Raw genomic sequence first — 23,305 nt, forward strand, 5'->3', positions numbered from 1 at the left:
ACGTGGAGACATAAAATATTTTCTTCACATTTATCTTATACCACTTGTCTGTAGTAAACTTAAGTCTAGGAAACACTGAACGAAAGTAATAGCGCTACTATGAATAATGCAATATGTGTCCATTTGTGCTGAATCATAGAATGGAATTCAAGATACAAGTATTTTATTTAAAATATCTACAATTAGTATTAGAGAGTGGTAAGGAATAGCTATGTATATATAGCATTTCTGAAATAAGCCGTGTGTATGTAAATCGTCGACGATAGCCTTTAGCGTGCATCGGTGCTAATTAAGATGTGATGACACGTATTAGATTCTTCTGAAAGAGCAGACTAGCCTGGGAAAGGATTTCTGTGGATATTTGCTGGCTAGTAATGACCATATAAAGCCAATCGGGCCTGCGTCAATGAAAGAGCTGCGTTTTTACGCTTGCACTGTCAAACAACAACAGAATCGATCTCTGCAATGATTGAAGATGAAATCTGTGTGCTGTAGCATTACCATCCAGCAATTACATGTCCATTTTCTGTTCTCGACATAATGGTTTACGTGTTTCTCAGAATCGATGTCCTTGATTCCATGAAAGCTAACAATCATAAACCAATCACTAATTGTCTAATACCTTCCCTGTGAACTTCTCAGTTTCTCGCGGTCTCTGTTAGATTACGAAGTATGTGTTGTTCTAACTTCGTTTTACTTGCTTAGAAGTCGAGAGCTTTGAGCATGATAGATCTATTCCGAAGTTACGATGCTCTGGGGAAGGGTCTCTTATACACAACTCTGGATCGTGATGACTAGTTGAACTTTTCATGGAAATTGACACCAAGAGAAGTCTGTGACAACTGATATTGCCTATTCCGCGAATAAGTAGATTGTAGACTGATACGTAACTGAAAATTGTAAAAGTTTTATTCCGTACTAGCTGAGAACGTGCTGAGTGAAGGTCAAAGACACCACATGATCTCGTTTGGGATACTTGACAAATTCAGTGCATAAATCCCAACGTTCTGCTAGTCCGCAAATCTAATGAACATTTCTCACTGATTTTAAACAATAAAACGCAGTTTAACTACCTTTTTTTTCCTATGCTGCTTCTAATATCGTCAACCGATTATCAACAGTGCTGACTCTGAACAACCCTTCTCACCCGCCTTATTTTTCATTCTTGGATCATTTCTAAAGCATAAGGGCTGTGTTATGTCTATGAATGGTTAATAATTAATAGGCCTGATTCCCCTTACAGTCAGTGCTGAGTTTACGGCTTTATTTTTCATATTTTGGTGTAAGAATGTCGAAATGACTTTGAATATATTCGTAACTACTTCCATTACGAACTTGCCTAGGGAAGCAACGCGCTAGACCCATTGTGTTTACATCCAGATTTACAAAAATAGATCTCAAGTTTGTATACAGTACTTGGATGAGGATACATCATACTGTCTGTTTTCTTTCCTATTCCATTCGAATACTGAATGTGGGCAAAACGATTTTCTATTTGGCTTCTTATGTGCCCCAGTGTTTGCTATTTTACTGTGATGATCGCTAAGTGAAATATTGTATAATGGTATATAACGAAACTAGCCTCCTCGGAACTTCCACATATTAACAGAAACGTTCGACTCCTTATAAATTTTGGCCAGACTTAGGTTAATTTTCTTATTTAAATTATGTATTTCTCGTCCACAGATATTTATGAACATATCTGGGTCACAAAAAAGCTATTTTTGTGGTAATATTTTTTATTGTTCACGTCGATCCATTTCGTAATATCGATCTTGTGCCATAAAAATAAGTAATCACAACTGTCAATTTAAATGATCGAGGAACAAATTTACAGCAAGTATAATACTGTATATTTCAATTTTTATGTAAACAAAATTTCTGTCTTCATATACAATTTTTCTATTTTTACCATCATTAATGAAATTAGTTCTTTAAAATAATAGGAAATTTTTATTTTCCATATTGTCAAAACTTACAACTTTTTTTATTAACCATTAAGGGTATAAATCTTCTCTTAAATAATTATTTTCAGAGAAGAAGATATAAATTAATCCTGAAAAACAACATCAATTGAAGACAGTCATGTTGGTGTTAATTTGAACTGTATCCTGTTCTAGAAGGTACTGAAAGTTGGACTCGTAATGTATAACGTATTTTTGGCGCCAAGTGCGACATGTTTGCATCAGATAGGTCCAGAGTTCGATAAGATTGGTTCAGAGCGGGTTTAGCATCTATCGAGTTTGGTACATACTGTTTTCTGATCGACTATGCCGTTTATATGGCTCGCAAAAGTTGCACAATGTATATTTGAAAAGTGTTAAAAATGTGATGGTAAATTGTGTTACAAGAAAAAGAAGGAAATGGTTAAAAGCAAAATAACGTAACTTGTCATTTTAAAGATCCTGGATAAACTCCTGTAAATGGGTTAAACAGGAACAAAGGGAACAGCCCTGACCCTGAGACCAACGTTTCAAGATAAGTACTACTTATCAGCAAATATAATGCATTTGAACTTATTATAAATTTTAACGTTGTTTAAACTATGAGTTATTACAACATAATAATTGCGCTTCGTAATATATGAACTATAAGTAAGGAAGTGCGTTGTAGGTGGCAGCACAACGCTCGCACAATCTTTTGCACTCACAGTTTCTCTAACTTTACGTGGTTTCGGGAGAATGATGTTACCTTTCCTCCAATGATTCCCATTTGTGGTCCCCGAGCATTCCTGCTATATGGAGTATGGAGTATACTTGTCGTATGAAATATATCGACCTGTTACGATACTAACAGCGCGTCTCTGATATCGTTCTGCATCTGTTGTGACACCTATTTGGTAAGGACCGCAAACAGTGGAACAGTACCCAAGGGCTGGTCACACTAGCATCTTGTATTGACCTGCTTTACAGATGCACTACATTTTCCAGAACCCTTCCAACAAATCTAAGTCTTCCATACGCGTTCTCTAATACTTATTTAACGTGATCGTCCCATATCATACGCCGCAGTGTCCTTACTTCTACGAACAGTTGTGGTATTAATTTGCCTGTGATGTGGTCTCAGTTACGTTTTAAGATTTTGGCGTTACTCTGGACGCTGCCGGGCGCCGTACTTACACTCGACGTCGACGATGATCCTCTTGCTGACGGAGGGCGGCACGCCGTTGGTGGCGATGCACAGGTAGGCGCCCATCTCGGTGCGCGAGATGCGGGTCAGGTTCAGATGCTCGCCGTCCAGCACGCCCACTGCAACACGCGGTCTCGCAGATCAAGAGAGGCACCAGGTTTAGCTGTGATAAGGTCTCCAGGATAGTCGTACACGGGCGCTGCAGGATGCAGTTTTCTGGCTTTCAGTGTTGTTTATCGAGACTGAGCAGCGTACGTTACATTGTAGTGGGAGTGAACTTGTAACCGTTTGAATATTACTTACGCTGAGCTCTCATCAGTAAATTACGTATCTCCTCATGCGCGGAAAAATGCAAATGCGTTCAAATGTACAAAGAACGAAATCTCTGCAAGCGCCAACAATCACAACCGGGTAAAGCGGAAGAGACTATTGAAAATATATCGCCACCCGGAGCAACTACTGTTGGCGAATATTTAGTACTCGAAATTGTTCTTATCAACACATATTATATATACACTGAAGCGCCGAAGGAACTAGTACAGGCATGCCCATTCAAAACAGGCAGGATACGCCGCTGCAGTAGCCAACGCCTATATAAGACAAGTGTCTGGCGCAGTTGTTACATCGGTTACTGCTGCTACAATGGCAGGTTATCAAGGTTTAAGTGAGTTTGAACGTGGTGTTATAGCTGGCTCACGAGCAATGGGACACAGCATCTCCGAAATAACGATGACTTGAGGATTTTACAGTACGACTATTTCACGAATATACCGTGAATATCAGAAATCTGGTAAAACATCAAATCTCCGACATCGCTGCGACCAGAAAAAGATCCTGCAAAAACGCTACCAACAACGACTGAAGAGAATCCTTCAACGTCACGGAAGTGCAACCCTTCCGCAAATTGCTGTAGATTTCAGTGCTGGCCCATCAACAAGTGCCAGCGTGCGAACCATTTAACGAAACGTCATCGATATGGGCTGTCAGAGCCGAAGGCCCACCAGTGCACCCTTAATGACTGCACGACACAAAACTTTAAGCCTCGCCAGGGCCAGTCAATACCGAAATTGGAGTTTTGATGACTGGAAACATGGTGCCTGGTCAGACGACTCTCGTTTCAAATTGTATCGAGCGGATGGACGTGTACGGGTATGGATACAATCGCATGAATCCATGGACCCTGCATGTCAGCAGGGGACTGTTCAAGCTGGTGGAGGTTCCATAATGGTGTGGGACTGTGCAGTTGGAGGAATATGGGACCGCTGATACATCTAGATACGACTCTGACAAGTGACACGTACATAAGCAGTCTTTCTGATTACCTGCATCCATTCATATCCAGTGTGCAATCCGACGGACTTGGGCAATTCCAGCAGGACAATGCGACATCCCACATGTCCAATATTGCTGCAGAGCGGCTCCAGGGACACTCTTTTGACCTTAAACACGTCCGCTGGCCACCAAACTCCCCAGTCATGAATATTATCGAGCATATTCGGGATGCCTTACTATGCTGTTCAGAAGAGATCTCCACCCCCTCATAGTCTTACGGATTTATGGACGGTCCTGGAGGATTAGTGGTGTACTTAACACATTAGTCGAGTCCATGTCACGTCGTGTTGCAGCACTTCTGAATGCTCGCGGGAGCGCTACAGGATATTAGGCAGGTGTACCAGTTTCTTTAGCTCTTCAGTGTATATACTGCTGGTAAACATTAGTACGCTCTTTTAGAGATTTCGAATTCACTCAAGATTTATTTTAGCAACAGTGCATGTGGACTACATTAAACGATTACATTTATAGATCAACACAGCACAAGTGGTTCTGAGGTACCAGGTATCGGCCCATGCTAAGACATCCATATTAGTACAGGATGTAGCCTCCATGGGCGGCAACCCAGGCGCTGACTCTGGCATTCAGTCAATCGTACAGATGGCGAATACTGCCCTGGCATAAGTTAGACCACGCCTACTCGACTTGTTCACGTAATTCTATAAAAGTTGTTGGTTGGCTAATCCCACGAGTCACTCAGTCACATTGGAATGTTGATGGTTGGAAATATGTTGCTTGGTCGGACGAGTCTCGTTTCAAATTGAATCGAGCAGATGGACGTGTACGGGTTTGAAGACAACCTCATGACTGCATGGATCCTGCATGTCAGCAGGGGACTGTTCGAGCTGGTAGAAACTCTGTAATGGTGTGGGGCGTGTGTAGTTGCAGTGATATGGGACCCGTGTTACGTCTAGATACGCCTCTGTTAGGTGACGCGAACGTAAGCATCCTGTCATGTCCATTGTGCATTCCGACGACCTCGGGCAATTCCAGCACAACAATGTGACTCCCCACACGTCCATAATTGCTACAGAGTGGCTCCAAGAACACTCGTTTGACTTTAAACACTTCCGCTGGCCACCAGACTCCCCAGACATGAACATTACTGAGCATATCTGACATGCATTGCATCGTGCTGTTCAGAGAGATCTCCAACCCCTCGTACTCTCACTGATTAATGGACAACCCTACAGGATTCATGGTTTTAATTCCCTCCACATCTACTTCAGACATTAGTCGAGCCCATGACAGGTAGTGTTGCAGCACTTCTGCATGCTTGCGGGGGCCCTACACGATATTAGGTAGGTATACCAATTTCTTTGGCTCTTCAGTGTAGATGACATCGGTAATATAACGACCTGAATGGAAAAGTCACGCCGGAGGACAAAAGTTCACCGTGCTACAGCAAGTATCATACAAAACAATGTTCTCTACTCTCCTACGGTTTTTGAGTGAAACACTAATAATAATTCACCGTGGCCATGGCTATTAATTCATTTTTCATTGAAAAGCTAAAATAAAAATGCTCAATTCTTAGCAGCCCTGGTGTGACGTTAAACATTCAGAGTCTCTTCTTCCACAGACAGCCATCATGCTGCTTCATAGCAGCAACAGTAGCAGCTGTAACACTCAACTGCCTAATTAGTCGCTGGTTTCAAACGCAAAATTCACCCAGCAAATGCGACAGTATGGAAGAAGTGGTTTCACGCGTTCGTTCTCTTATCACGTCAACAGTACGATTTCTATTTACACTGCTATTTAGACTATCCATCCAGAGTCCTCCACAAGTCCAAGGACAAGGGAAAGAAAATGTCGGCACATTATGTACATGTGACTCATTAAGGGCGACATAACTAGGCGACAAGAGGTGTAGAAATTCACAACCGAAATAGAATTGAAATTAAGTAGCATATAAATATTTTTGTGTCTTTTTACTGTTACTAAAAATTTGGCAGTTCGACATACTGAAGCACTTACTAACAATTGCTGGTCTTTGCATCAGACACCCTACGTTCTATTGCCTCATAGCCTCGAGTACATGAAACCAGGATGATTCGGTATTTGCAAACTTTCGAAAAGCGTTGGATTCCTTACCACATTGATACCTTCCAAAGACAGTTTGTTACGTATTAGACTTTGTTTAGATTTGCGAATGGATTGAAAATTACCTAACGCGTAGAACGAACCACATTATCCTGGATGAAAATTTGGTATGTCCGAGGGGGACATAAAAGCACAGTTGCAGCTCTTGTTATACATTAACACCTCACCGGAAAGTATAAGGTGCAGTGTCTGCAGTTATCTATGAGGAAAATCTATCCAACAAGAAAGTTTAGTAATCAGTTACAGCACAAGAAAATATCTGTCACATACAAGGGCTGGCAACTAGCTGTTAATGTAGAGAAATGTAATGTTGTGTTCTTAACGAAATGTAATAACTTGGTACTTTTTGCCTACAAAATTTATGAATCATATCCAGAATCAGGCAGGGCACACAAACACACTCCGAAAAAAAAAAACAAAAACAGTCCGGATTCCAGACCGACGAACAAATACCCTAGACTAGGTGTCGAGAGAGGTGGCGTGGTGGTTACATCACTAGCCTCGTATTTGGGCGAGCATCGATTCAAAACACTGTCCCGTCATCCGGGTTTACACTCCGAGATAAAACAAAAACGACGCACTACGAAGGAATTATTCGCATGAGACGGAAATGTGTTGATGTGCTGTACATGTACGGACAAATAAATTATTACAATTTCAGAGAAATTTGATGATTTATTCTTTACACAGAGCTTTACAAATTGAGCAACTCAAAACACGTTGGTCCATCTCTGGCCTTATGCAGCCAGTTATGCAGCTTGGCACTGATTGATAGAATTGTGGGATGTCCTTCTGAGAAATTATCGAGCCAAATTCTGTCCAATTGGCGCGTTCGCTCGTCAAAATTCCGAGCTGTTTAGAGGGCCCTGCCCAAAATGCTCCAAACATTCTCAATTGGGGAGAGATCCTGCGACTTTGCTGGCCAAAGTAGGGTTTGACAAGTACGAAGACGAGCAGTGGAAACTCTCGCCATGTGCGGGTGGGCATTATGTTGCTGAAGCGTAAGCCCAGGTTGGCTTGTCATGAAGGGCAACACAACAGGGTGTAGAACACCATTGACGTACCGCTGTGCTGTAAGAGTGCCGCGGATAAGAACCAAAGGAATTCTGCTAAGAAAATAAATGGCACCCCAGACCATCACTCCTGGTCGTTGGTCCGTATGGCGGGTGACAGTCAGGCTAGCATCCCACCACTGCCCGAGGATTCTCGAGACATGTCTTCGCTGGTCATCAGGGTTCAGTTCGAATAAGATTCCAAGCTGAAGATTTATCTGAAGACGCCCCAGACAGCGTGGGATATCAACTTAAATGTCTGACTGTTCTCGGGTCTCCAGCCGGGTGCAGTCGTTTTCAAACCACGATATTTCAACAGCGTTCCTTGCCGTCATCTTCAGGTGATACCTGTAGACTGAACGTCTCCGCTGAATCTCCACCCCTTTATACTCTGATCGTTACCCATCCCTTCCCCCGCGTCCTGCCGCACGCGGTGCTGCGTGGAATGGTGTTGGTGAGGGGCGTGCTGCTGACTGCTGGATGCGAACTGTGGACCATCAGATGTCCTGTGGCCTTCGTCGGGCGCGGAAGTCGCTTTGGGTCGGCGCTGTGCTTTTACTTGGCTGAGTGCTGGGTCCCAGACTTTGCTGAGGTTGAACCCGGCGTCTCTGTTGATCAGCCCATCAGCTACACGTATTTCAATCGCCTCCTTCAGAACACAGTCCCAAAAAGACGAGGCCTGCCGTAAAACTTCCGTTTTCGCTTACTCCATAGTACCTCCAGTATCCATGTAATGTTCCGCAACCGCAGATTTTGTAGTCTGCTTCAGTTCAGTGTGCCTTCTGTGTTCCTGGCATCTTGTCCGTAGAGTTTGCCCGATGTAACCCTTACCGCATTTATACGGAATACGGTAAACACCCAGTTTGCCGAGCCCCAGGTCATCTTTTACTGTACCTAGCAGAGCACACGTTTTCGGAGGTGGACGGAAGACACATTTGATGCTAAACCGAGCCAGAATTCTGCTAATTTTGTTGGATATTTGCCAGCGTAAGGCAGGTACGCCACTGTCTTCTCATTCTCTTCGTTCTCTCTCTGCTGGGCTTGTGCATTCTGCCTGAAAGCACGTCGAATTTGACTCTCGTCATATCCGTTCTTCTTGAAAACCTCGTTAAGATGGTTAAGTTGTCCTTGTAGGCTTTCCTCATCCGATATTGTGCAGGCCCTGTGTACCAGTGTTCGCAGTACACCTTCACGCTGTGGAGGATGATGGCAGCTAGTAGCTTGGAGATACAGATCAGTGTGGGTTTCTTTCCTGTATACATTTTATCCCAAGGTGCCATCCGCTTTGCACTTGACTAGGACCCAGAAACGCGAGTTCACCATTCTCTTCCACCTCCATGGTAAATTTGATGTTAGGATGCAGAGAATTCAGATGATGGAGAAATTCTTGAAGTTTTTCTCTTCCATGTGGCCATATCACAAATGTATCATCAACATATCTCCACGCTACCAGCTGCCATCATCCTTCACAGCGTGAAGGTGTACTGCGAACACTGGTACATAGGGACCGCGAAATATCGGAAGAAAAAAGCCTTCAAGGAGAACTTAACCATCTTAAGGACGTTTTCAAGTAGAACGGATATAACGAGAGTCAAATTCGACGTGCTTTCAGGCAGAATGCACAAGCCCAGCAGAGAGAGAACGAAGAGAATGAGAAGACAGTGGCGTACCTGCCTTACGCTGGCAAATATCCAACAAAATTAGCAGAATTCTGGCTCGGTTTAGCATCAAATGTGTCTTCCGTCCACCTCCGAAAACGCGTGCTCTGCTAGGTACAGTAAAAGATGACCTGGGGCTCGGCAAACTGGGTGTTTACCGTATTCCGTATAAATGCGGTAAGGGTTACATCGGGCAAACTCTACGGACAAGATGCCAGGAACACAGAAGGCACACTGAACTGAAGCAGACTACAAAATCTGCGGTTGCGGAACATTACATGGATACTGGAGGTACTATGGAGTAAGCGAAAACGGAAGTTTTACGGCAGGCCTCGTCTTTTTGGGACTGTGTTCTGAAGGAGGCGATTGAAATACGTGTAGCTGATGGGCTGATCAACAGAGACGCCGGGTTCAACCTCAGCAAAGTCTGGGATCCAGCACTCAGCCAAGTAAAAGCACAGCGCCGACCCAAAGCGACTTCCGCGCCCGACGAAGGCCACAGGACATCTGATGGTCCACAGTTCGCATCCAGCAGCCAGCAGCACGCCCCTCACCAACACCATTCCACGCAGCGCCGCGTGCGGCAGGACGCTGGGGAAGGGATGGGGAACGATCAGAGTATAAAGGGGAGGAGATTCAGCGGAGACGTTCAGTCTGCAGGTATCACCTGAAGATGACGGCAAGGAACGCTGTCGAAATTTCGTGGTTTGAAAACGACTGCACGCGGCTGGAGACCCGAGAACAGTATAAACAGTTAATTCGCCGGGAAAGTCTAAGATCACACAACTTAAATGTCGCCCACCATATCGTCCGACAACCAAGGTCATTTCATAGCAGAACCTCTTTGGTTGTTATCTGAGCCATCCTTACAGCACAGCGGTACGCCGGCGATATTCTAAGCCCCGTTTTGTTGCCCTTCATGGCAAGCAATCCTGGGCTACATTTCAGCAAGATAATGCCCACCTGCACACGGCGAGAGTTCCTATTACTTGTCATTGTGCCTGCCAAAACTTAGGTCGCCCGTCTGTCCGCTATTAAGAACGCTGGGAGTATCACGGGCAGGGCGTACCAACCAGCTCGGGATTTTGACGATATAATGCATTCAGTGGGACAGAATTCGGCACGATATCCCTCAGGAGGAATTCCAACAAGTCTATCAGTCAAAGCTAAGCCGAATAACTGCTTGCATAAGGGGCGAAGGTGGACCAGAGCGTTATTGACTTGCTCAATTTATGAAGCTCTTTGTCTCGAATAAATCACACAATTTTTCTGAAACTGTGACCATTTGTTTCACTGTACATGTACATCATATCTTCCGATTTCTGTCTCACTGGATAATTCCTTCGTGGTGGATCTTTTTTTTTTTTGAGTCTATTTGGCAGAAACAGCGCGTAGAAGTATGAATTGGATCCATCACAAACATCTGGAAGTAATATAGTGTAGAGTTATGAAGTGGAACGACCACATAGACGCAGCTGCAGGTAAAAATGGCAGGATACTAGGAAACAGTGCAAATGAGATTCTATACAAAACACTTGTAGGGGATGTACTTTAATAATCCCCAACTGTTTGGAACCTGTGTCAGTTCGGATTAACAAGTGACGTACAATGTGCACAAGGAAGGACGGTGGGAAAGGTTCGATGACTGGCGACTGAAAATAACAGAAATGTCGAAAAATCTTCAGTGGCGGAGAGTAGAAGAAAGGTGCCGTGTGTCTCACGATAAACTGCTCTTAAAAGTTCAAGAACATCTTTCAGACCCGAAATTACGAATTTTCTTCAATAAACTACATGTCTATCCCGTAGAAGTCGTGCAGATGAAATTAGGTATGTGAAGTTCGTCAACCATAAGTGAGTCTTGGAGGCGTATACAGTGAAAGCTGTGTGTAGAAGAAATGAGTGTAGAAGATCGACCTTAGTACCGACCTTCGCGGTTCACCAGTATTGACGTTGCGGTGTGAAGAGATCGGGCTCTGGACACCACACGGAATGTTCTTTTTGTAGGTATGTGCGGAGGAGATGGATGTGTGACACAGACTGTCTGTGATTACCCTTGTGTAGGTGGACTGTCGTCACATGAAGGATGTTCTCATTTCTCTTCAACTGCCCTTGGATCATCCTTTTTAGCTGCAGGAAATAATTTTTTTACAACGTTGTCTGACATGATAGTTTCTACAGCTTATACTATGTCACTATGCAAATCTCTTAAGTTCTTTCCAGTTCCACTCTATACTGCTCATTATCTACCAGGCGTAAGAATATTTACACTCTCACGATATTTTATGTACTGAATACCAGTACCAAATTACTTTCTCGTAATATACTGGAAATGAAGCCAAAAATCTATGATCATTATCTGAAACTGTTGTTTATATTCATATTCAGCAGACAACCGATCAAGCCTGAACTGACAACTTTGTCTGTTGATTTAAGTCTGTCGTAAATTCCGCCATATAACGAAGCGCAACCCTCAGTTAACTTTTAGCCGTCCGTCGACAACAATGCCATTTGTCTAGAATATCCGTTTGCTTTTCATGTGGACAACCCTTGGATTTTTTTGTAGAAGAACGTGTAACTAATTTTCCCTATAGTGTTTTAGTGAAGCAAGAAAACGCTAAACTGCAACAGTGTGGGCGGTATTTGAGTCAAGCCCTTGCCAAAATCAATATTTATCATTTCGCCATTTTGGTAACGTTGTTTCCCCGTCTTTGTCTCTCCGGTGTGAATGTGATCATCACTAGGTGATGCATACCAGGTAGTATTCTTTTTCTTACTTCCCTATTTGGCTGAGACGTAATAAAAGTAGATGCTTCTAGATGCCGCCCCCCCTCCCCGTTACATGTAGGAATTAGCTCCGCACAGCAAGGTAATAATAAGACGAAACATTAGAATTACTTCTGGCGCTGCCAAACTCTGACAGACTCAACATTATAGTTAAGACGGATCACCCGTCACTAAATTTTGCATGAGCGTGTAGCAAGCGTGCTTTAAATGTAACACCGAGTAAACGGCAGCAAATTTGGAAACCACACACGAGCTGCCTGCCTGCAATACCAATGTGTGACGAGACCGATGTATGGATTAGAACATTTTTTCCAAAAAAATTAAACTGATTATTACCCTATTTTAAATTCCTTTGAATTTTTCTATCTACTCTTGACTTTGCTGGACGACTAAAGTCGTGTGGCATGAACGGTTCGGAGACACCGAAAGACAGATTCAGCCGCCTATTTCGAAAATATTCCTATCCTCCCCACCTGCATTCACATTTCCTTCGCGAGACGTGAGAGCAATGCATGTAAGTATATCTGTTAAGCATAAATGACTATAATGGTGTGTAGTCTATTGTAGTGTAGTGTAGTTCGTGTTGGAGATAATGAGAGAAGGGAGAGGGTGAAACCGCCTACTCCTCGCGAAGAACACCAAAGGAGCCAACGAGCTTAACGTCCAATGCGAAGGACGGATCACCATCATCAGTAACGCATGCTCTCACTTCGTGAGACACTGCGGAGAGGTTTGAAATGTAATCCAGGACACTGACGCAAAGACTGGTTATTAGGGACATTACTGTTCATTCTCCGTAGAGGTAAAGAGGAACCTGTCAACACCACGCGGCGCACCCGGGCGGTCATCCTTCCACGTACTGACCTCGCCCGATGATGCTTAACTTCGGTGATCTGCCGGGAACCGGTGTATTAATCCCGGCATGAGTGAATTCGTATCGATAAAACTGCAGCGCTGCGAATGTTGAGTCAAGCTGACAGCCCAAGAGGAACACGAAATGTCTCTACGGAGGATTTAGAGAATTTTCTGGGGAAATTTACAGCACTCTGCAGTGGAGTCTCATATCAGCATGATTTATGTACATTCATGCCTTTTCAGACCTACTTACAGCCATTGCTGTACAACAATACTCACCTAAAACTGCAAATATTTTCCTCTAAATTTCTTTCGATCTGAATCATAAGCCCATACAGAAAGCTCTCCATTATATGGATTAAGGCGGATCCGATACTGGACGGAAAACTGAAAAGCTCGGATAAACCAAAAGCATCATCTGCAAAAAGCGTGATTTTACTATTAATATTGTCTGCAAGGTCATTAATATACAACATGAACAGCAAGAGTTACAACACACTTCCCTGGGGCACACCCGAAGTTACTTCTACATCTGACAATGACTCTCCAGCCAAGACATCATCCTGTGTCCTCCCTACCAAGAAATCCTCAATCCAATCACAACTTTCACTTGATACTCCATACTTTTGACAATAAGCGTAGGTGCGTTACTGAATCAAATGCTTTTCAGGAATCAAAACACACTGCATCTACCTGGTTGCCTTGATCCAAAGTTTTCAGTTTGTCATGTGATACAAGTGCGACTTGTATTTCACATGATCGGTGTTTTCGAAGTACATGCTGGTTGTGATTAAGGAGGTCATTCACTTCTAGATACCTCACTATGTTTGAACTCAGGATATGTCTAAGATTCTACAACAAATGGATATCAAGGATATTGGCCGGTAGTTTTATGGATAAATTCTACTACCCTTCTTGTGGACGGCTGTGAACCGTGCCTTTCTCCAAGAACTGGGCATGGTTTTAAGCATTTCACTTTTTCCTTTGCTGACCTCAATTTCAGTTCCTGTGTCATTAGCTAGAGACTGGACACTAACTTTGGTGCCACTAAGAGCATTTACGTACGACCAGAATTTATTTGGATTTCGTGGAGTGTCATTTGACAGTGTTCTGTTACAGTGGTCATTGAAGGCATCATGGATTGCTCTCTTGACAGTCAAACATGTTTCATTCAGCATTTCTCTATCTATAGCCCTACGCTTTGTTTTATACTTATTATGCAGTAATCTTCGTTTCCTTAGAAGTTTCTTTTCAGTTACTATATACCATGGAGGTTCCCTCCCATTATGAACCGTTTCATTCAGAATCTCTGTATATAGCCCTACACATTGTTTTACAGCTATTATGCAGTAAACTTCGTTTCCTTAGAAGTTCTTTACAGTGACTGTATACCGTGGATGTTCCCTCCAATTACGAACTCTTGTACTGGGTACATATCTATCCAGTGCGTGGTCAACTATTTTTTAAAAATTGAGACAGAGTTCCTCTACATGCTCCTGACCTGCGTTGAAAGTTTCAAGTACTTCATTGAGATATGACACTACTGATTTTTTTATCTAGTTTACTGAACATACATATCTTTCTGCTTCTTTTAGTTGTCCTTTGTACTTTGGTAATCATTGTTGCCACACCGCGTCATGGTCACTCAAACCAGTTTCGATGTGGACATCCTCAAAGAGATCAAGTCTATTTGTTGCTATTAGATTTAATTCATTTCCATCATGAGTGGGGTTCCTAAGTATCTGTTCTAGGTGCGAAGGTTGCTCAGAAAGTAACGCACCGCACTTTCTCCTTCAACAATGCTTTGTTGAAAGTAACAAGATTTACGCACACAAAAGAGCGATGTTTTATCTACACACTCTATTTTCCCACGTACTCTCCATCCCATCATGAGTGGAGTTCCTAACTATCTGTTCTAGGTGCGGGGGTTGCCCAGAAAGCAACGCACCCCATTTTTTCTTCCACAATGCTTTATTGAAAATAACGAGAATTAGAAACACAAAAGAATGATGTTTTATCTACACAACCTATTTTCCCACGTACTCTCAATCACGTTCTTTGGCCTTCCTCCGGCGCGAAACAAGGGTGTGTATGCCCTGTCGGTACTAAACCTTGTCTTGGTGGCGGAGCTGGAGCTTCACTATGTGAATCACCTCCTCATCGACCTCAAAATGTCTTCCACTTGTGGCATCCTTTAATGGCCGAAACAAGTGGAAGTCCGAGGGGACTAAGTCAGGGCTGTAGGGTGGATGGGGTAACACTGCCCAACCCTGTTTTGCAATGTCTTCAGGAGTCCTCATACTGGTGTGGGGCCGAGCGTTGTCGTGTTGCAGCAAAACATCTCCTGGGTTGCTGTGGCGCTGAAGTCGCCTGAAGCGCGCCTTGAGTTTTCTTAATGTGTTGACATATCCTTCTGAAATAATGGTACACACATGAATGAGAATCATACCTTCACAGTCCCAGAACTCGGTGATCAGGGCCTCACCAGCGGAAGCAGTAGCTTTGAATTTTTTCTTCTGTGGGGAGTGGGAATGGCGCCATTACATCGACTGTCGTTTTGTTTCGGGCTCTAAACGGTGAACCCAGGTTTCATCATCTGTCACAATCCGGCACAAGAAGGCCTCCCTCTCAGCTTCAAAACTTTGCAACAAATCAAGACAAATGTTTTTTCTGTGCGATTTGTGATCCACAGTTAGACATCTTGCACACACTTTTAAATGTCCAACAGTGCGGATCATTGGAACTGCATTTCCTTTGCTGATTGACAGATGCAGCGCCAACTGCCGAGTCGTAATGCGTCTGTCCTCGCGAATGACATCAGCTAGCTGCAACATGTTAGATGTGACAGCCGTGGATGATCTTCCCGACCGCTGCAAATCGTGGAGCTCCGCCGAACCGCCTTCAGATGACCTCACCCTCTGTGCCCAGCGTCTAACGGTACTTCTGTCGACAGCAGATGCTCCATAGACTTTGCACAAGCGTTTGTGAATGTCCTTCGCAGTTTCTTTCTCTGGAGTGAGAAAACCAATGACGGCACGTTGCTTATAACGTACATCACCCTCAGACGCCGTTATGAAACTGTTCTGCAGCTACGCTATCTGTCGGAAGGGGCATAAATTTCGTGCGCTCACTCAGGAGGCATTAAATAATACATACGTAACGTTTCGTATTCGTAGTGTTGTTTTCGGCTGAGAAAAAAATGCGGTGCATTACTCTCTGGGCAGCCCTCGTAGTTTTCAGGGAAGGCATTTAGTATAAAGTTTCACAGGATGTCTCATCACGCCAACCACTAACAAAACTGTAGTTTTCCCAATTAATTGTCGGATGATTAAAGTCTCCACCGATGGTTACAGCGTGATTGGGGAGCTTAGTACAAGTTAACTGATATTTTCTGTAAAGTTTTCGGTTCATCAGCAGATGAGTCTGGTGTGCGATAGAAGGATCTAATTATCATTTTATGCCCGCCCCATCTCACATGCAGCTTCAATTTCTACCTTGATGGATTTGAGTTCTTGTCTGCTGCGACAAATACAGCACCTCCATTTCCCATTTGCGCAATCTTTTTGGTATTCACTTAAATTTTCCCCCAAAATCTCACGGCTGTCAATTTCAAGCTTGAACCCTCTTTCTGTACCTAGTATTATGTGAGCTTCACTGCTTTTCATGAGCTCTTCAAACTCTGGCACTTTGTTGCAAATGCTTCAGCAGTTTACCATTAGGATTTTAATGCTCTCACTTGTGAGAGGCATTTCTTTAGGTTTTACACTGATACTTCTGGGTTTCCTACAGCTACCGTTATGTGGGCTGGATGGAGAGTAGCCTGATATAAAAAAACCCTTGTGTGCACCTCACTCACGGTCAGTTATTGGAGTAGTGGCTTCTGATGGGTTGTGCATATCCGATCTATGTAGTTGGACCATACAGTTCTCAACCCTTTGGTACAAATCCAGGAAATCATAGCCTAGCTTGTCACAGAACCTTTGAAGTCTCAGGATCAGTCCTTCCACTTGACTCAGAACCAAAGGGCTACGATCAGTTCTGGGCACTATGCTGCAAACTGTGAGCTTCGTTGAAACTGCGTGCGCAAGCCTGGTCTTCTCACCCTTTACAGCCAGTAGCTGGAATGATCCAAGAATGACTGCAGAGCCCAGACGATTGTTTCTGTACCCATGTACCACCACAATAAAATAAAACAGTGAATGAGAAGTTGTATTAATACTTTTGTAACTACGACTAGCTGGTAAAACTTACATAAAAATGACAAACCCAGATCAGAAAAGGAGTTATGTGTGACTGGCAAAGCACACACTGGAGAGGAAGCGGAACAAATTCTCCCGTGAATTAATCCCTTTTACGACGCAACCTGACTTTGTTTACATTAATCCTCTGTGAGGCCCAACTCTGTTCGGTTGGAATCAACAATACCACAAACTATTGTTCACCTGAGAACAGGGAGCTGTGAATATCATTTACCACCCTACGCCGGTGCAACAATACCTTACCCGTTTACCTTGATTCAGGGGGCAGTAGAAAACGGTGCAGTGTGGGCGAGGAGCGGTGTGCTGGGACAGCTGTACAGGTAATGTTCTCACATAAAAATTTGCAAGCTATGCGGTCTGGTGTTCTCACTGTCAGAAATCGGAAAACTTCCATATCAGATCCCTGAAAACCCGGCAGATTTCATTGTGAGGTGCACCCATTCGCTCTTCTGGGCAGAACAATTTGACTCACAGGCACGACGGTGTGTGGCAGAATTGTCAAACGCCAGATGGCCGATTCAGGACGAATAAGTTCACCCTCGTGACTCGTGACACGCAATACATCCGAGATGATTTGCAGTCCCACTGTTGGTACAGTTGGGAGCTGCCACTGGCTCTTTGTCCACCACACGTCTGACTCACTAGGGAAAGACCTGAAGTTCTTCACCAGGAAGGACCAGAAAGCGAAGCAGGCAAAGCAACACAACCACTATCCACCAGGCCTCGGTACAGGAGCCGAATTAGCGAAAACGAAACTGCCCCCACATCGCATAAACCAATCGAACTATCCTCTACTCATTGAATCTCCCCTCTTGACTATTCTGTTGGCCTGGAAGCCAATCCAGTCACACCACCAAGATTCTTGGGGGAGAAAGTCTCCACTTTGCATAACCTTAGAAGAACCAATCAGTGACTACAAATCTCTCTTGTCTGAAAAAAGAAGATTTTACACTAAGGAGGCATTATTCTCAAGGTAAGCATGGCCGTATTAGGCCAAAACACATTTGTCTAGACGGGACAACAGTCCCTCATTTACGGAGAGATGCAATCTTTTTGAGCCGACCATTCCCAGTTTCTGAAAGAAGATTGTTAAGTTTCCCAGACAGTCGTGCCTGTGGAATATATGTTTTTGACGCTCACTGGAAGAACTTGGTGACTTCCTGGTATCGGGGGGAGGGGTTACAGTCTTGCCTCTACTAAACATGTACAGCACCAGCTCTGTCCGTATGGTTCCAGCTTCTAACTTCACAATGCACAGAGTTTTATATCCTTCCCACCAGTTGCACAAAAGCTCAGTTTACAGTAGCCTCTCTTAAATGGCTTCCTCCAGCTAATTTCCTCCAACTGGCCCTCAAAGACAGACTGCCACCTGGCCCAGATAAAATGTTTTGCGAATCGGCGCCCTTCTGTCTGATGCTAAGCGGAAGGAGGAGAAAGCTTCAGCCACAAGTCCCTCTGCAGGTAGCATCCACTGAGCGCTGCTTCTCAGAATTACTCGCACAGCCTGGTCGCTGTACTCATTTATGGCTCTGAAGTCATCTCTCTCCCTGTTCTCCATCACCTCCACTACTGCCCCTTGGTTACAAATTCTCACCAGGTTACAAATGCAGGTATAAGAACGTTCTGCTCACAATTTCTCCACGTAAAAAGTCATAAACCACACATAGCGAATGTATTACAGTGGAACATCGAGATCATAACCTAAAATATGAACGTTAATCTGACTGACAGTGTTGTTAAAGTGAGAGAGTGGTGCGCCACCTCTCAACGCAAAGTACTGTTGCAAACTAAAGGAGAGATAAGCAATTGTCATAAATACAAATAAAGATAGATGAATATTTAATTGAATGTGAAAAAATGACTACATGATATGAAACAAAATTTGTAATATTTTCCTCATATATATATATATAAAGTAACTGATTTATTTGTAATTTGAATGTACTGTAAGAAAATTTTTGGTAAAGTATATGACATATGAAGAATTAGATAAAAACGAGGTTCCCAAATAGCTGACACACATTAGTCAAATAGTATATTAGAAAGTAATACATAAATTTGCCAACAATTGAATAGCCAAAATAAAGATTTTTGACTCTTTGGCCATGAAAGAAAATGAATGCACCTTTCCACAATGGATAAAAAACGTAAAATGTATAAATTAATAAGAAGACAAAATTTTGTACTGTGTGCTATGTACATGAATTTCACAGCCCACACTAGGGGGCAGGTGTAATGGCACTCGTTAAGTGTTTCCGAAGAGGTATGATGATGATGATGATGATGATGTCCCATACTCCGAGGAGCGTAGGGGACGATGCGGGAGACCCGCACCGCTGACTAGGCAAAGTTCTAGCGGAGGTGGTTTGCCATTGCCTTCCTCCGACCGTAATGGCGATGAATGATGATGATGAAGACGACACAAGACCCAGTCATCTCGAGGCAGGGAAAATTCCTGACCCTGCCGAGAATCGAACCAGGGGCCCCGTGTTCGGGAAGCGAGAACGCTACCCCAAGACCATGAGCTGCGAACCCAAAGAGTAAGATAAAAAAGAAAGCTATGTGCTGCAGCAGAGATGCTGTGAGATGACAGAAATGTGAGTACCACTTTTTTTAAGTCGGAAAAAGGAGCGAAGTCTGTCGTGTGTCGTGAGAAGAGAGGAGGCGAACATTTTATCGTTCTTCCTATTTTAACAGTTTTGTTAGTAATATTGGATTTTGGGTTAATACACACATCAAAAATGTTTTGCATCACCTCGATTCCGAGAGTTCCGGAACCTGTACAGACAATTGGAATAGAGATCAACATACACATCATTTTCGTCCTTTTTATTGCTCATGAAAACCACACATTGCGTGTTGTACCACCATAAAGCGAGACCTTCAGAGGTGGTGGTCCAGGTTGCTGTACACACCGGTACGTCTGATACCCAGTAGCACGTCCTCTTGCATTGATACATGCCTGTATTTGTTGTGGCATACTACCCACCAGTTCATCGAGGCACTGTTGGTCCAGATTGTCCCACTCCTCAACGGCGATTCGGCGTAGATCCCCCAGAGTGGTTGGTGAGTCGCGTCGTCCATAAACAGCCCTTTTCAATCTATCGTTGGCATGTTCGATAGGGTTCATGTCTGGAAAACATGGTACTGAAGGAAGTCATTCACAAGATGTACACGATGGGGGCGTGAATTGTCGTCCATGGAGACGAATCCCTCGCTAATACGCTGCCGATATGGTTGCACTATCGGTCGGAGGATGGAATTCACGTATCGCACAGCCGCTACGGCGCCTTCTATGACCAGCAGCGGCGTACATCGGCCCCACATAATGCCACCCCGAAACAGCAGGGAACCTCCACATTGCTGCACTCGCTGGACAGTGTGTCTAACGCGTTCAGCTTGACCGGGCTGCCTCCAAACACGTCTGGTTGAAGGCATATGCGACTATCATCGGTGAAGAGAACGTTATGCCAATCCTGAGTGGTACATTCGGCATGTTTCCAGAATGAGATTTTCATTCTGCAGCGGAGTGTGCGCTGATATGAAACTTCCTGGCAGATTAAAACTGTGTGCCGGACCGAGACTCGAACTCGGGACCTTTGCCTTTCGCGGGCAAGTGCTCTACCAGGAGAGCTTCTGTAAAGTTTGGAAGGTAGGAGACGAAGTACTGGCAGAAGTAAAGCTGTGAGGACGGGGCGTGAGTCGTGCTTGGGTAGCTCAGTTGTTAGAACACTTGCCCGCGAAAGACAAAGGTCCGACACAAAGTTTCAATCTGCCAGGAAGTTTCATTCGGCATGTTGTGGGACCCATCTGTAACTTGTCGGGGTTGCAAAGATTGACCTCGCCATGGACGCCGGGAGTGAAGTTATGCACCATGCAGCCTATTGCGCACAGTTTCAGTCGTAACACGACGTCCTGTAGCTGCACGAAAAGTATTATTCAACATGGTGGTGTTGCTGTCAGGGATACTCCGGGCCATAATCCGTACGTAGCGATCATCCACTGCAGTACTAGCCCTTGGGCGGCCCGAGCGAGGCATGTCATCGACAGTTCCTGTCTCTCCGTATCTCCTCCATGCCCGAACAACATCGCCTTGGCTCACTACGAGACGCCTGGACACTGCCCTTATTGAGAGCCCTTCCTGGCAGAAGGTAACAAGGCGGACGCGAACTAACCGTGGTATTGACCGTCTAGGCATGGTTGAACTACAGACAACACGAGCCGTGTACCCCCTTCCTGGGGGAATGACTAGAACTGATCGGCTGTTGGACCCCTCCGTCTAATAGGCGCTGCTCATGCACAGTAGTTTACATGTGTGGGCGGGTTTAGTGACATCTCTGAACAGTCAAAGGGACTGTGTCTGTGATACAATATCCACAGCCAACGTCTACCTTCAGGAGTTCCTGGAACCAGGGTGATGCAAAACGTTTTTTGATGTGTGTATAAATAACGTGAAGTAAGTTACAACGTGTGCTGACGTAAATTTTTGCCAGAACAGCAAGCGGCAAAGAGGTTGCGAGAAGATCGATAGTAGGCGCAAGCAACGCACCTATCAGGAGAGAAGACAAAGACAAACTTGCAAGAAACTTGGCGCCAACGCGCTCTCGACCGCCAGTATTTAGATCGCCGCCGCAGACCAGAGGGTCAGTTAGTCATCCAGTTAGTCAACGAGCCGAGTCATTAGTCGCAGCCCAGTGGGATCGCAATTCATAGTTAGCTCAGCCTCTAGCTCAGAATTAGTCAGTACCTAGCGTCCAGAACAGTGTGCATAGTGGGACGTGTACTTCACCAGCAGTGAGGCTAACGTGGACTATTACAGAGGAGCTCGTACCACAACACGTCGGTTATCTAAAGTTAATTCACTTCTTGTTCTTATGAATAAAGAACCCTGTTAATACACGCATGCAGTTTGCAGTATAGAAGAGGATACCGGCCACCAAACAACATCCTCTCCTTGCTTCCCATGGTACAAGCATTCAGTGACTACGGAACGTCACAAAACAACGCCTGTCTATTTATTTCACAAAAAGTTCACCTCGCCGTATCGAAATATGTGCTTCTTTCATTAGGAGCCACCGTCAACAGTTAGTAATTTCTACGGCGGATGTATTCGAGAGGACCATCGCAACAGAAAGAAGAGGTGAAGTTTCCCATTGAGAAGAAAATACAACTAAGGACATTTATTATTAAATTTCGTAGAAAATATTATTTCAGATATGTTTGATGGTGTGTGTTCGGCAGCCCGCCGTAAAAGCATTTAATTAACTTCCATTTATGACTTCGCAGTTAAAAGTGATAAAACATTTCCAATTTAAAAGCTCTAATCCATTATCCAGCCAGCAGTAAATAACAGAATAGAGTACAGGTTCTACACAATGTAAACGGGGAAAGAAAATTAAGTGATGAGTAAAAGATGGAAGCGCGAAGCAAAAGAAAGGTGATTTATAAAAGATCAAACAGTGTATGTAAATACAGATGAGATATTTAACAAGCAGTAAAGCGTCAAGTTATCCGTTCCGTGTTTTTCCTCCATGACTCATAAAGATCAGACTGCGTTCCGAAGCTTCGGAGTTCGATGCACTCATTGTTTTCTTTCTCTGAGGATAGCCTACAACCGGCCGGTGTGGCCGAGCGGTTCTAGGCGCTTCAGTCTGGAACCGTGCGACAGCTACGGTTGCAAGTTCGAATCCTGCCTCGGGCATGGATGTGTGTGATGTCCTTAGGTTAGTTAGGTTTAAGTAGTTCTAAGTTCTAGGGGACTGATGACCTCAGATGTTAAGTCCCATAGTGCTCAGAGCCATTTGAACTATTTGATAGCCTTCACCAAACGAAATATTTGAGTTGCGCCGTACTTCTGAGTTCCAGATTAAACTTTTCATTCAATCTTACATGGCTGTTTGAAGTGGTTCGCCATTTGGGGGAAACGAGGGGAGTATTACCCACAAAGGACCACAAGCAGCAGAGCGATGTCTTGTTCAAATTAAATTCGGCTGGTGCTCGAATTACGAAAGAATTCTGCAAGAAACGGTATTATCACCTATATAAACGTCATACAAAAGCCATTTTAGTTTTCCGTCTTTATTTCATCTAGATTTGCTGTCTTCCGCCTTTAAGTACGAGCTAGAGAATGCTC

General features: G+C 44.0%; 1 protein-coding gene across 1 annotated transcript in view; it reads right to left on the bottom strand.

Moving 5' to 3' along the window:
* Positions 1-23,305, bottom strand: part of LOC124768767 (lachesin-like) — a 270,681-nt gene that overhangs the window by 51,205 nt on the left and 196,171 nt on the right. Inside the window, exon 5 of the mRNA XM_047249158.1 lies at positions 3,120-3,248. Within this exon, the coding sequence (XP_047105114.1) occupies positions 3,120-3,248 (129 nt within the window). The remainder of the gene's footprint in view (positions 1-3,119; positions 3,249-23,305) is intronic.

This window comes from Schistocerca piceifrons, chromosome 1 (assembly GCF_021461385.2).
Source record: "Schistocerca piceifrons isolate TAMUIC-IGC-003096 chromosome 1, iqSchPice1.1, whole genome shotgun sequence".
Lineage (NCBI taxonomy): Eukaryota > Metazoa > Arthropoda > Insecta > Orthoptera > Acrididae > Schistocerca > Schistocerca piceifrons.